The following is a 13,610-nucleotide window of genomic DNA, read 5'->3' as shown; positions in this document are numbered from 1 at the left end:
TAATTGATGTCAAGTACTAGTTATTTCAAACATCTACATGTCTGTCATTTATGAGATGTCTTTTTAAAAAAAAACTTTTCATCAGGAATTTTATTTTGGTTTGAGTCACAAATTCCCTCCATTATAAACATATAGAGGCAGGCTGTATGGAATGAATGGAAAACAGATCACAAGGATAAAATTTCCATATTTTCCATATACCTGTTAAAAGACCCAGAATTCAATCCCAGGTTCTTCTCACAGTAGGCTATCATATCAGTGATTTTCAGAGAATCATTCATTTGTTCAGAATCAACTGTTCATATAACTCTGCTAGACAACTGAAATACTATATGAACTTAAAGTATTGTTTCTGAGTATCAACTTAAAAACTGATACCTTTTTCTTCACTTTTTGTTTTGTCTGATGACTTTGAGTACTAGAAATATTATTTTGTAGTATTTTGTGTTAGTTTGCTATCCTACATACTCACTCTTCTCAGTAGTGACCCATACTTTTTAGGTAATGTATGATTAATAACACCATATGTTCCGTTAAATTTTCTTCCTCAAACTTGCTGTTCAAAGGTAGAACACATACTAGGGAAAATATTCCAGACTTTCAAAACACAACATTATTTTGGTGAATTCCCCTTCAAAATTATTGTACAACATATGGAAAACTCTCAACAATTTTGACTAAAAACAGTCATAAGACATTCATTATAAGATTTCTTCCTTGTAGAAATTAATTCATTAGGTTTTAGCAACTTTATAATTGTCAACAATTAAGATACCGTAGTATAAACTCTTTTTCTTTTTTAATCTAACAGGATCCAAAATAAAAATGAAAATGCCTTGTACATATAAAAGTTATCCATAACTTTGAAATCACACAGAGTCAAATTTAATTTGAGACACATTAGAAACACATCTATGGCCCCTTGATAAGTTGTATCTCACATCATATGATTATGGCCTTGAGACACCAAGGTTAATATCAGTCTAGCAAAGGTCCGTGGTTTCATCCCAGGTTTTCACATGAGTGCTATATCTATCTTATAAATGAAGCCATACCGATAAGTTAGGATTATTGTTGTCCATCACCAATTATTTGTAAATCTCTACCAGACAATTCTTTTCTAACCCAAATGTTAATCCTGACCCAACACTGGTTTATAATCCCTGTTGTCTTTATATACTATATGGAAATTGAACATATACCGATGCTAAAAGAATTTAAAACAAAGTTTCGGTTGTGAAATAATCACAAAAAAAAGCTGAAATGATTTTTTTTTAACTTCCAAACTTTAGTATTACCATTACATGCAAAACTTGGAATGTACATGCAAGTCTAAACTAATGAAATTGACACCTGGTATATGTACATGTATGAAAACAAACACCATACCTTGACGCCATCACTGCATGTATCTTACAAACAGTCAGTCTGGTTATAATATAAATGGTACAGTCATTTCTAGAGTTACTGAAGTTTAGCATACACTATTTTGTCTAATATCTACTAGTTGATCAGAGACCAAGATATCGTTGAACTTTGCCTGATACATTGTTTTAGTGTAACCCTATCTGATGTAGTTGTAATACTATACACTACTTGACTTGATATGATGGATGGCAGATAAACATTCTAATACTAACAGTAACTTATACCATGTACATAAAAGCCATGTTCAAGTTCGGAAAAAAAAATATGGGATCTATTTCTCGTCTTTTCTACATCAAAACAATGTGTGTCGATGTCATTGGTTTAGCAGTGCTCAAAAATGGGTCAAAAATATCCAACATTTTTGGGCCTCTTATTTTCGATTTTGAAAATTTCAAAATATTTTCCTTTTCTGGGTTTTGAAATCTTGACAAATAAATGGGAAAGCACAAATCCCAATCAAACCCTTAATTCTCTTCCATTTAAATTGTATGACATCCCTATTATACTGGGAGAGAGGGGATTAACATTAAAGAAGATCACCACTCCAGGAAATAAAAGTATTTTCATATACTTTCATTTCATGATTTCATGATTTCAAATTCGCTTAAAACACCAATTTAAAACTCTTTTCATCATGCATCTTCATTGTTCTTGTAATGGTCTTGCCTCATTAGTCAGCAGGCCCACATATGTATCAGGTGAACATTGAATATTTATGACTAAATGCTTATTAATATTACCTTTAAATAAAATTCATGAATCTACATATAGGTCATTTTCATGTCTACTAAGATCCATGACTCTCCAAAACCCAAAGTAAATAAAAATACCTTTACTTCCTGGAGTAGTAGTTTGCCCCTTTAAATATGATGAATATAATATTTGTAAACTGTCAAACTTATTTTGTTAATGACCCCTTGTCTATTCTCTATAATTTTTTTTTGCCATTTTAATATATCTATATGCCCCCCTCCCCCTCCCTCCAAGTGGGTGATAAATTAAGACAATGCGAGTCAAGGAATTATAGTTTAGTTAATTTCTTTATTTAAATGGAACCATTATTTGAAATGCTCACATAGGTTATTAATAAATAACACTTTCATAAAATTTACTCCAGTACTTCAACTGCTTTAATAAAATTATGTTACTTTTCAATTTGAAAACAGTTGTCAAGTAAATAGTCTTTTAAAAGCCTGGCAACGACATGAACATTTAGGCTGTTGCCAAGGAGACGATATCGCTGCTTCAAAGATGTAGATTCAGGGAAATCTGAAACACAAAAAATCAAACGACGGTTTTCACTAATTTGTTCATTTTTTTTCATTGTGGACAATATTTTGAGGGTTTTCAAAAGTTTTCAAATGAATAAGTTGTAAGATGTTTCAGTTTCTTGTAATTATGTTGTTATTGTTTTATGTGTAAGACTGTACATAGAAATTCTTGGTGAAAAGCATTGTCATTGATTTCATTTTGTCAGAGCAGTATCAAAGAAGGAAATTTCCAGCAACACTGCAGTGAGTGAAAACATCAAAATGTCTGATAAGATTGACTCAAAATGCTGTTACCTTATCGATCACAGTCCCTTTTATATCATGTCTGCAAACATGGCACATTTCTAAGTTACTTAAAGTAGATTATCTAGGGAAAAGACCAACTTACACCTTTCTCACCATAGGCATTTCAAGACCAATGATACAGAGAATGTGCATCAAGTAATTGCGGGCTCAAGCTAATTTTATTCCCCAAAGTAAAAATACAACACTTCTAAATGTTTTGGTGAACACCTCACAGTTGCACTGTAAACCTGGACATTTTTGCTTTGGACTTATTTTTGCTTATCTCGATGGAAAACAAAAAATTAATGCAAAAATAAGTAGTGACTAAAACACTTCTTTTGTACATGAACAGAGCACCTTGCTTTGTAATTCATAAAACAATAGTCTTTGAGAACTAGTTGATGGCAGTAAAATCACAAAATTTTCTAGTGGTGACAATATCTAGGTTAACAGTATTCTAGTCTAGTTCCTATACGATGTGTTACAATTACTACAATTATCCCCACTCATGTATAGGGAAAGTCGTTATTCTAGCACAGAAATCTGTGCTACCCCCGACTTTGTTCATATAAACGTGATGCCATTATTGCATCCCCACGTGATTTTAGTTTCAGACTTGAGAGATGGAGTTCAGATAATCAGCAATTGTCTAAAGGAACTAACCAATTGTAACTGCCTGTCAGTTTGTGATGGATTACTACTGACAAGCATCGTCTACCCTTCACCCAGCGATAGTAGCACAGATTTCTGTGCAAGAATAATGACTTTCCCTATATATAAGTAGAGACGATCATAGTAATCGTAACATGTCGTATAGGAACTAGAGAAATAGTACTCATGAATGGAACAAAGATAAAAGCGACCAACTTTTAACATCAGGTCATAAAATGTACACAAAGAATGGATTAAAAGACGTAATTTAGACTGAACTTACTGAAATGGTGAGGGAAACTCATGAGACTGGCTACTTCTCTAGGAGTGAAATATCTCAGTTGTAGACTAGATAGGAGTTGTATTTTATTAGGATCATCATCTGAGAGTGTAAAGATCTTTTTAAAAGTCTCTGCCATCTGTAAATATGATAAATTGATGATTAAATTAATGATAGTGTATGCTTTGTGTCATATCACTGTACTTTGTTGAAAGTTATATATATTAAGGAGATGTTTATTTTGGACTACAAATCTAGATTGTGTTGTTGGGAAAGATTTGAACCATGATTTGTGTGTGCCCCCTGTTCACAGTATGGTAGTGATATAGTAGAATAAAGATAATTTTTATGTGAAGGATTTAATAGGGAACACAACGCCATGAAAGAAAGACATTTTCAAAAACTATGGGTTCTGGAGAGTCATTTCATGATTTTATATCACCTACAATTACTTGTGATTTCAGAGAAACATCAAGTTCATCTTGTACCTTTATAGGATATCTTTACTGTGGGCTATTACAGCATAGGATTCTACCAGAATTTTTCCAAGTTTTTCGAATTTTTTCGACTGTAAATTTATTGCTGACACATAGTTATTTTTTCCGGCTTGCGGCTTTTTTTCTACATCACTGCCTGCAGAAATAATATATCCATGGTTGCACTATAAATGTTCATGACTTCTGAGTACTTATTCCCTTCAGATAAACATCTCTCACGATAAAAAGATCAATTTGATGTAGAATACATCTACCAGTTTCCTTGCAATGTTTATTTAGGTGCATTACTAGATAAAAATTGTGAATTCAAGTAATACTTACATCAATTTGTGTGTTCATCTGAAGTACTGATCCTGTACCTTCTACATAATGGTGGTATCTGTTGACAGAGAGATAAAAATCAGGGTTTTAGTGACAGATCAGAATTAAAATTTGGCTGCAGCTGAGTTAAAAAGTTAGTTGTGAACAAAAGAATAATTCAATCAAATCCTAAGTCACCACTGATAAACCTAATATTGGAACCTGGGACTGAATTAAGAGATAGCCTAGAGACTTGTTGTTGACTTTCGAAAATCTGAATTTCCCCAATGTCTAGTAGAACGCCTTGTTGTAGTAAAAGTCTATCTGCATACCATGCTGATGAACAACAGTGTATGTCAGTTGTAATCCATCACACAGTAACAGGTGCTTGTAATTGGTTACTTCACTCATGAAAAACATGCCTCAATATGAAAATAATCTTTACACCTAAAATCACAATTTCCAGTCTGAATGTACGTCATGCATGGACTCAATGACATCATCAGTTTACTCCATGTGGATTACTACAGCAGTTGATGGTAATTTAAAATTTAGTGCTGTGTTCCACTAGATATTGGAAAAGACATTCAGGTTAGAAAGCCAACAATTAGTTTCTAGGCTAATCATTCATATGAATAGGCCTTTCCGAAATTTGCCATGGTGGTGCTCTACTTCCTGTCTGTGGTGCACCTTGGGGGTATACATGGTATAGGTTACTCAGTTAATCATAGAACACTGCTGCTTTCCTTGATGTCTGAATAATACAAAATAAAACATCCCTGATTTACACTTCTACAGAACATCAAGGGACAGAGCTCTTCAGAAATGGTACTATGAGGTGATGACACCCCAATCTGAGCGAGGGCGCTGTATTCTCAATTTCCTGTTTGCCGTCTGGAATTTAGTTCATTTATACAGGCATCCTGAAAACAATTATATAACTGTACATAAAGTTTGACATTTTGAGAGCCTAATATACAATTGTAGTGATACAGATTCAGATTCTCTTTACTTTTATTTTCACACACAAATATTCTTTTTTGTTTGCGATCATTTTTTTTTCTGTGTGTACAAAAACATGAATCCCAACAGAAGAAATCCTTCCTCAGTAACTTGTACTAATTAACTGAGGTGGGTAACTGTAAATTGATATCAGACAGGATACAGTGTGAGACTGTCCTAATTAGGCAGAGAGACGGTTTCTATAGCAACTCTGTATGTAGTAAGGTAATCTAATACTCACCCTTTAGTAAAACAGCATGATCTCTGACAGGATGGTTTCACAATGTCCATAAGTCTACCAAATCTCACCAGTATCTTCTCACCGACTAAATACTGACTAAAATCCTTGCCTTCATCCTCTAGAAATTCTCTGATGTACTTCATTTCATCTTTGTCAGTGAAACTATCACCACTACATTGTACTGATAGCTGTACATTTGCACATGTACAAGAGTTTTGACAACATTGTGTTGGCATAACGATTGGAGTGGTCTCCATGGCAACAGTCTGTTTCCCATTATCTCCCGTTGCTAAGCATGAACTTGTGCTTGCAGCAGAGTCTGATGGACTTGCACAAAGTGGTTTTGCTTCAACAGTTTCAGTGTTTGTGTTTTCACCTACAGAGGGCGCACTCTCACTTGTTTCACCTACCCCTTCACTATCCTTGGGCAAGCTGCTATCACCTTTCATGTGTCCAATGGCAGAGTCATGAGCTTCACCACAACAACTGTTTGCACACTTGTTTGGAAGGCTCTCAAGAATCTAAAAGAGAAAATGAATGCTTACTCTTTCATTCATTACAAAGTTACAATGTGTTATCTTATGTTACCTCTTTACCATTACAGGGGAATTTCACTCCAGGAAATACTACAGTACAACAGAAACCCATGACACATGAGTGCAAGTGTGGTGTACTCTGGGTATTTGCATGAGTGCTTGCAGTGTTCTCTACATCAGTACTTTTGCAAGCATAGCGAGTGAAAGTGCAGCAGAAAAGTCTTGAGAATGATAATTAATACATGCTATTTCATATTTTGTTAGTCACATATATCACCTTACCTGATCTGTTAGCTTAAAATGGAACTGGTGCGGATGTCTTTTGGCCAGTAGAAAATATCGCAATCTGGAATTTGGAATTCCAAACTGATTTGGAGAGAGGAGAAACTCCTAGAAGGAAAACAGAAGATGTAAAGACATTAATAATTACAATTATGATGAAGTTATGAATGAAAATGTTGACTCACTCATGTGAATCAATTCTTCTTTTTTTGAAAACCAAAGTCATGTTTTCACAGATGTCTGACCAGGTGTGTACTGCAGCCCTTTTCAAGTTAACATTCATTGGTTCTGTTTGATGCAACTATGCAGAAACCAACAATTATTCTATGCTAAGATAGCAAGTTTGTCTAAATGAAATGGACAATTTAAATGTACTAGAACTAGTTGCAGACACTATGATGCCAATATTTTGATATCTGCATTTGATGTCAGTATTGTGGTTTATACAAAATGTGGCCACAAGAAACTGTGACTTAGTTATTGATTTCTGCTTGGTTGTATCAAACAGAGCCACTGAATGGTAACTTGAAACATGTTATACAATAGGCTATAACACACCATGTCTACATTGAGACTTGTAAAACAGTTTGATGAGATACAGCTAGGATCTCAATATCTACATCTCTATTTAGTTTTGGACAAGACATCAATCTGATTAAAACTCAATGTAGTGCACAATTTCTTTTTAGCTCTTATATTTACTGTTGTTTGTTCTTTTATAATATACTCACAGTATTCTACTACTTACTGGAGCACACTTACTTAGCCATCACTCAAAATTGACTGAAGTCAAACCTAGTATCATGATATACATGTATTTTATAAACGATCCAATGACATAATTTATCATGTGTATAAAAAATGTTCAAGAATCACTTGTATGCAATCAACTGCTTTACCAATGTCACAAGACAATAATTGTAATAAGTACACATTGACATTAAAATCACTGAAAAATAGTTTAATCAAGGTTATTATTTGAGTATTTTCACTTCTTCTAAACTCAGTCTGTGCCACATTAACAATAAAAAATAGTGAGACACTACTTACCTGGAATTGATAATGACAATTCTTCAATGTTGTAATTAAGTGATTCCTTTAATGAAATAACATACAATATATTTCAAAATTCAGGATTTCTATTAAAGTATAGTGAGGTAAACTTTTCCAAATCATATCTTTTTTTTCCTTTCTTTTTTTTTTTTTTTTTTTTTTTTTGGGGGGGGGGGGTAATATTTCTCTAAAGAGTTAATTTCTCCATCAGGCAACCGATCAGTGAGTCACAAATAACAAATCATATGACTAGGATAGATAGAAATGATTGGATAAAGACATGGTTAATTCATAAGACAGTGACAAGTAGTATGTTTGTGTCTGTATACTTCTAATCAATTTGATTAAAATCTGATGTACTGTACACTTCACAATTTCTTTTTGGCTGTTCCATTTACTGTCGTTTGTTTTTTTGTGAGCGCTTGTTACATACATCTGACACATGTAAATTTTTTTTCTCTTTCTTGAAAAAGGAATGCAAGTATGTTTTGAGACAACACATTTCTGCTTTACAATGAGTTTTTTTATCATTCAATAAATACAAAGGGTGATTGGGTGCAGCTTAACCCAGATTTCACACTTGCTTCCTGCGACACTTCCCTTGTCAGCCTGAAGTGAATACTAAATACTACTCTCCATTTTAGACCAAAAATATTGACAGTACAGTACTCTATTTCAGTGGACCCCTCAGACTCTTTCACCGGAGAGTAGGCATACCCCATTTCAGACCTACCGGTATGAGCTGAAAAAAAACATACCCCAGGTACAGCACATGTATGTATGTATGTATGTATGTATGTATGTACAGTCAAATACAAGAAGTGCCCTGGAGTATACAACAGTGATCAACAAACCCCACAACAGTAAAGATTGGTACACACTATCATGTATATATTCAATGTCACATTGTCCTTACCTAGTATCTGAACTCTCAAAGCCTTTCACATTTTCAAGTAGAATAAACCCTGGTGGAGCTGATGACCTGTAAAGTCAAACAATATTCAGTGCTAAATTTGACATCATTTACTGTCCTGGATGATGTCACAAATGTTAAATGTAAAAGCCAGCAAGAGTTTTGAAAACCTTGTAAGTTGTGTTTCGTTGAGATTGTCAAATTTTTATTTATATCCTTGTTAGCTGTAACTTTTGACAATTTCTATAACAGTTTTCGACCAATGACTTAAAGGTCATGATTTCAAACCACGGTCCTGACATTAGAATTACATAGCTCCACTATTTTGGTCTGGATCATTTATTTCTAGAGGTCTCCAAGACAACTGTTTTCCATGTCTAAATCTTAATCTAATCTAAACTGGACCTTTAATGATTATATTTACACACATAAATATGAAATGCATGGGCATCACCACAGTTTACTTGTATTAAGGCTGTACTAGCTGTAACTGGAGTACCATTTTATTGATCAGACAACCACAATATATTCACTGAAAATTGTTAAAATATCACTAATTATACTTTGTACATGTTACTTAGAGGTTGATTATATCCACAAGCAATATGTTAACAGGTTGAAATTGTAATCATGTTGGGCAAACTTGGGGTACTGATTTTAGGGCGTGGACCTACAAATCTATTTATTGACTACCATATCATGTATGCTTGCAGCTACACAAATACATCAACCAATGGGTGATTCAACACAATTCAAGGTGTAGGATATTACTAGTAAATCATTTTATCTAACACAACTGTTTTCAAAAAAAGTTGCCACTAGTACAGTTTTAAAGAGACATTTCAATGACTCTTTCTAGTTTTTACTGTATGAATATTTACAAACCTTTGTATCAGATCTAAAACATGAAAAAAACTCTTTGTTCTTGGATCAGCTGAGTCAGCCTGTAGACCTATCCTGTAAAAGATTATATATCGATGGAAACTAATGAACCTATGACTTTAAAAGTCACACACATAGACAAACACATAGACAGACACACACACAGAAACACACACAGACATACACATGCACACACACAAACACATAAACAGACAGACAGACAGACAGACAGACAGACAGACAGACAGACAGACAGAGACTCCAGACATACAAACATATTGAGACACAGGCAGACACAGACAGATAGACAGACAGACACACACACACACACACACACACACACACATACACATACACATACACATACACACACACAAGTGCCATGATTAGATGGTACCCAGAAGTATAAATTGCATTGGAATAAAGTTCAGCATAATGCAAACTTAGTGCTGCTGTGAAATCAGGTTTAAAAACCCACACATATATGGTAAACATAAAAGATTTCAACCACCTTGTTTATAAACCACAGACACTCCACCCACTAAATATGTATATCTCAGCAAAGTGTTCATAGTATTTGGCAAACCATGTTATATTAGTTCATCAAAAGTTGACAACTGCAATGTGTTGTGATACTATGATAGTGAGTAATCAATGCATAATTCAATTAATTGGACTGACTATGGCACAATTCTCAATTCAATTTTGTACATTTAATGTGACAGTGTACAGACTGATCTAGACATCTTACCTGGTAAATGGTTGGCATGGTGGACTCATCAAGATCACATCTATCTTCAGTTTATCAAATTGATTCACTGTGATTCCCTGGAGATAAAGTCAAATTAAACCAGCAAGTCAATATACAGCAGACACTGTCACAGTTTCTTATGTTACCATTTCCCTAGAACCTCTAAACAGAAACTGACTGATTTACACTTAGTCCTCATACGATAGTTTGAAAGAAAATGGAATATTGTCACTGTGGACATGTCATTACTTTAAACCTGCACTAGCTGCAACTAAGACATTTTTTTTCATCAAATCAGCAAATATATATTTACTAAAAATAGGTCAATTATTTATGAAAGAGACATTGTATATGTTAATTAGTGGTCAATATTATCTGTAGGTAGTGTAGTGGCAAGTTTAAATCTTGAGTGAAAGCTTGGTTTTGAATCTGTCACCATGGTAACACTGTACTGGTGTAACTGATGTATCACTTTTCCATCAGACAACTACTATTTATACCCTGCATGAAAAACAAATATGGAATATATACTCCGGTCGTTCTACATCACAACAATGTGCATCTACATCTCTGTATCTACTGTGTTTGAAATATGAGTCAAAACATTCAAAATTACCATTACTTTCCCCGATCTTTCTTTGAGATTACTGGCGCTGGCATAATTATTTTATTCTCCAATATTCTTCCTCATTCAGCCGGAAAATACCCGTGACCTAAGGGTGTTGTCACTTTGAGTCTAGTGACGCATACTGACAAAGGCCCCTTAGGTCACTCAACATATTTTTCCTTTGCTGAATGAAGAAAAATATTGGGGAATAACACCTAATTATTTCGTTAAAAAATTCAAAATACCAATAATTAGAAATTGTACATATTAAACAGTGGTTGATATTACCCCATAACTAGTACAGTAACATTCTGAAATTATGATCACCATTGAGGGCACTACTTTTTGGGTGTGGACCCAAAAATCAATTTGATTTGATTTATTGTGTATGTACAGCTACAAAAATATGTTTCCACAGGTGATACGATGCTGTTTACGATATTAGGAATAAGTTAATGTACTTAACAATACATTTTTAAAAAACATTCCAGTTGCAGTTTTAAAATCTAACTCTGAATTTTTGAAATGACATACCTCGATACTTCGCTGCATAAGATTACTATCAGGAAAGTTGACTTGGTACACTTGATTAGCTATGGTATTAATATCAACAGCTGCTACTACCTCGGCTGACACTCCACTCTCTATTAAGGATTTACAAGAAAAGGTTTATAAAAAATACAACCTTAGAACACTTGGTTGTGTAAATGTACAATACAGTAGAGATCCATCATCTATATTGTCAGTTTGCTGTACACACAGCAGTAGTTAACAATGTACCAGGCTGAACTTTATACTATTACTTGTTTCTGGTTATCTTCAGGGATGGGAAAGGTTTATGGTTCAACTTGAATAGATTTCCATACCTTGTAAACTGTAGTATAATTTAACTGTGCTAATATATAATTTTAGTTGGGAACCTGGTAAAATATCAGGGGGTACTCTAGTATATATCATCTCACTTACTTACAGTTGTGTCATTGTTGTTAGATACTATTACTAGCCTACCTGTAGACTCAAACGACTAGCACTACTATGCTATTTGATATAAAACTTATACTTTTATTTAGCAAACTTCAAAATCAAAATGTCAGTTAGGATAGCAAATAGTGTAGTAGTGTCAGTTCTTCAAGTCTAAAGTACATTGTATACTAGGGCTAGTTACATACTGACATTACTGCCATTGTTCTAATTCTGTATTGTAATTTATACAGTATTTTTATTGATGATTATATACTGTACTGTACTGTTCTGCAATGTGTTATTTGTCCTGCTGCTTGCAGATGGAGTACAGGACTCGATTCTGACAATGTTGAAAAAAAAAATAGACGTTACGTATGCCCATTCTGAGCATGCAACTTTTTTTCCAGGCGATCGATCGACTATATACCGATTTCTCTCTGGAGAAGGAAAGGGGCACTGTCAGAATCTTGTCCCGACTTACCTCGTGTGGAACACTGGCACTATTGGGATACTTGGCAAATAATACAAATAAATACTACAATACAACCAGGGCTGGGTTGATTTCTAGGATCGCGTAAGCTTATCCACGTACGCACCGCGAAATATTCCGCGATATTATCGATATCGTATCTGTGGTCTGGTAGCAGGACTACTAGTATATGGTATATTGTCACACACTCTCTCTCATATACTAGTACTATACTGCAGTGCGCTGGATGAGGACATGTGGTCTTCAAGTTCAGTATAGTAGAAGTTAGAACATCACTTACCCATAACAGCATAATGCATTCCTCCAATCCCACTGTACAACTCCAGAACTCGGAGAACCATTTCGACAAAAATATTCAGCTATAGTGATTGTACAGACTTTGTCACTGGCATATCCATAGTACATATAACATTGTGATGGGTTCGCAACTCATGTCCATATAGATGTCAGAGTCGACGAAGGAACCTCTGAAAACATATAACATGTAAACTACTAGTATAACATGTGTGTCTCGAGATCGATTCATCAGCTGCGATGAACAGCGCCACCTATCACTAGGTCAAAGGTCTCCAAAGGCAGCAGAATCACAGGAAACTTTTGTAGCCAATTGGAAAGATTGGTGGGTTACTTATACTTCCATGGTGGTAATAACTATGAAGGAGACATGTGAATCTGCCCACAATGGATAAACATACATGTATAGTGGTTGAAACAAAGAATTTTAAACACAAATTCCAGGGGGAGGGGGGAGGGAGATTAACCCCCACTATACCCCTTTCAGGTCACAGGGGTGTATATTATTGTTTTCTTAGGAAAATATCATACGAATCTTGCTGCTACAAATGTATCGATCTATAGTACTACGTATACTATAAATATGAGCTTTCCCTGTACAGGTAGGAATATAATATTCAAAAAGTTCTTGCATTTAGTCTGTAGACCTGGAAAACAACAATCTATGCAATATTACACGCCCCTGTGTTTCAGGCCACCATTCATCGGGGAAGTAAGGCTGCGGTCAGAATTTATGGAGGGGGGGGGGTGAAAAATGAGGATTGAAATGGAGCTGGGGGGGGGGGGCTCAAAAATTGAAGCTCAAGAGGGAAGGGGAACACTACACATTTTTTTTAAGTGTCATGATGGAGATACTACTCGTCTCGCGACTCGTGGTGACAAGG

The 13,610-nt window shown here is 34.7% G+C and overlaps 1 protein-coding gene across 1 annotated transcript; it reads right to left on the bottom strand.

Annotated features, from left to right (window-relative positions):
• Positions 1 to 2,529: 2,529 nt before the first annotated feature.
• LOC144434053 (tRNA (cytosine(38)-C(5))-methyltransferase-like) lies at positions 2,530 to 12,878 on the bottom strand. The gene is made up of 11 exons (XM_078122505.1): positions 12,713 to 12,878; positions 11,514 to 11,623; positions 10,373 to 10,449; positions 9,625 to 9,696; positions 8,743 to 8,808; positions 7,824 to 7,869; positions 6,774 to 6,881; positions 5,956 to 6,476; positions 4,734 to 4,791; positions 3,919 to 4,054; positions 2,530 to 2,697 (listed from the first exon to the last, which is right to left on the bottom strand). The coding sequence occupies exons 1-11, from the start codon at positions 12,771 to 12,773 to the stop codon at positions 2,573 to 2,575; spliced, it is 1,380 nt and encodes a 459-aa protein (XP_077978631.1). The 5' UTR covers positions 12,774 to 12,878; the 3' UTR covers positions 2,530 to 2,572.
• Between the last annotated feature and the right edge of the window lie 732 nt (positions 12,879 to 13,610).

The sequence above is a fragment of the Glandiceps talaboti genome, chromosome 4 (assembly GCF_964340395.1).
Source record: "Glandiceps talaboti chromosome 4, keGlaTala1.1, whole genome shotgun sequence".
Taxonomy (NCBI): Eukaryota; Metazoa; Hemichordata; class Enteropneusta; family Spengelidae; genus Glandiceps; species Glandiceps talaboti.
Note: the sequence above shows the minus strand (reverse complement) of the source record. Positions and strands in the feature narration are given on the sequence as shown.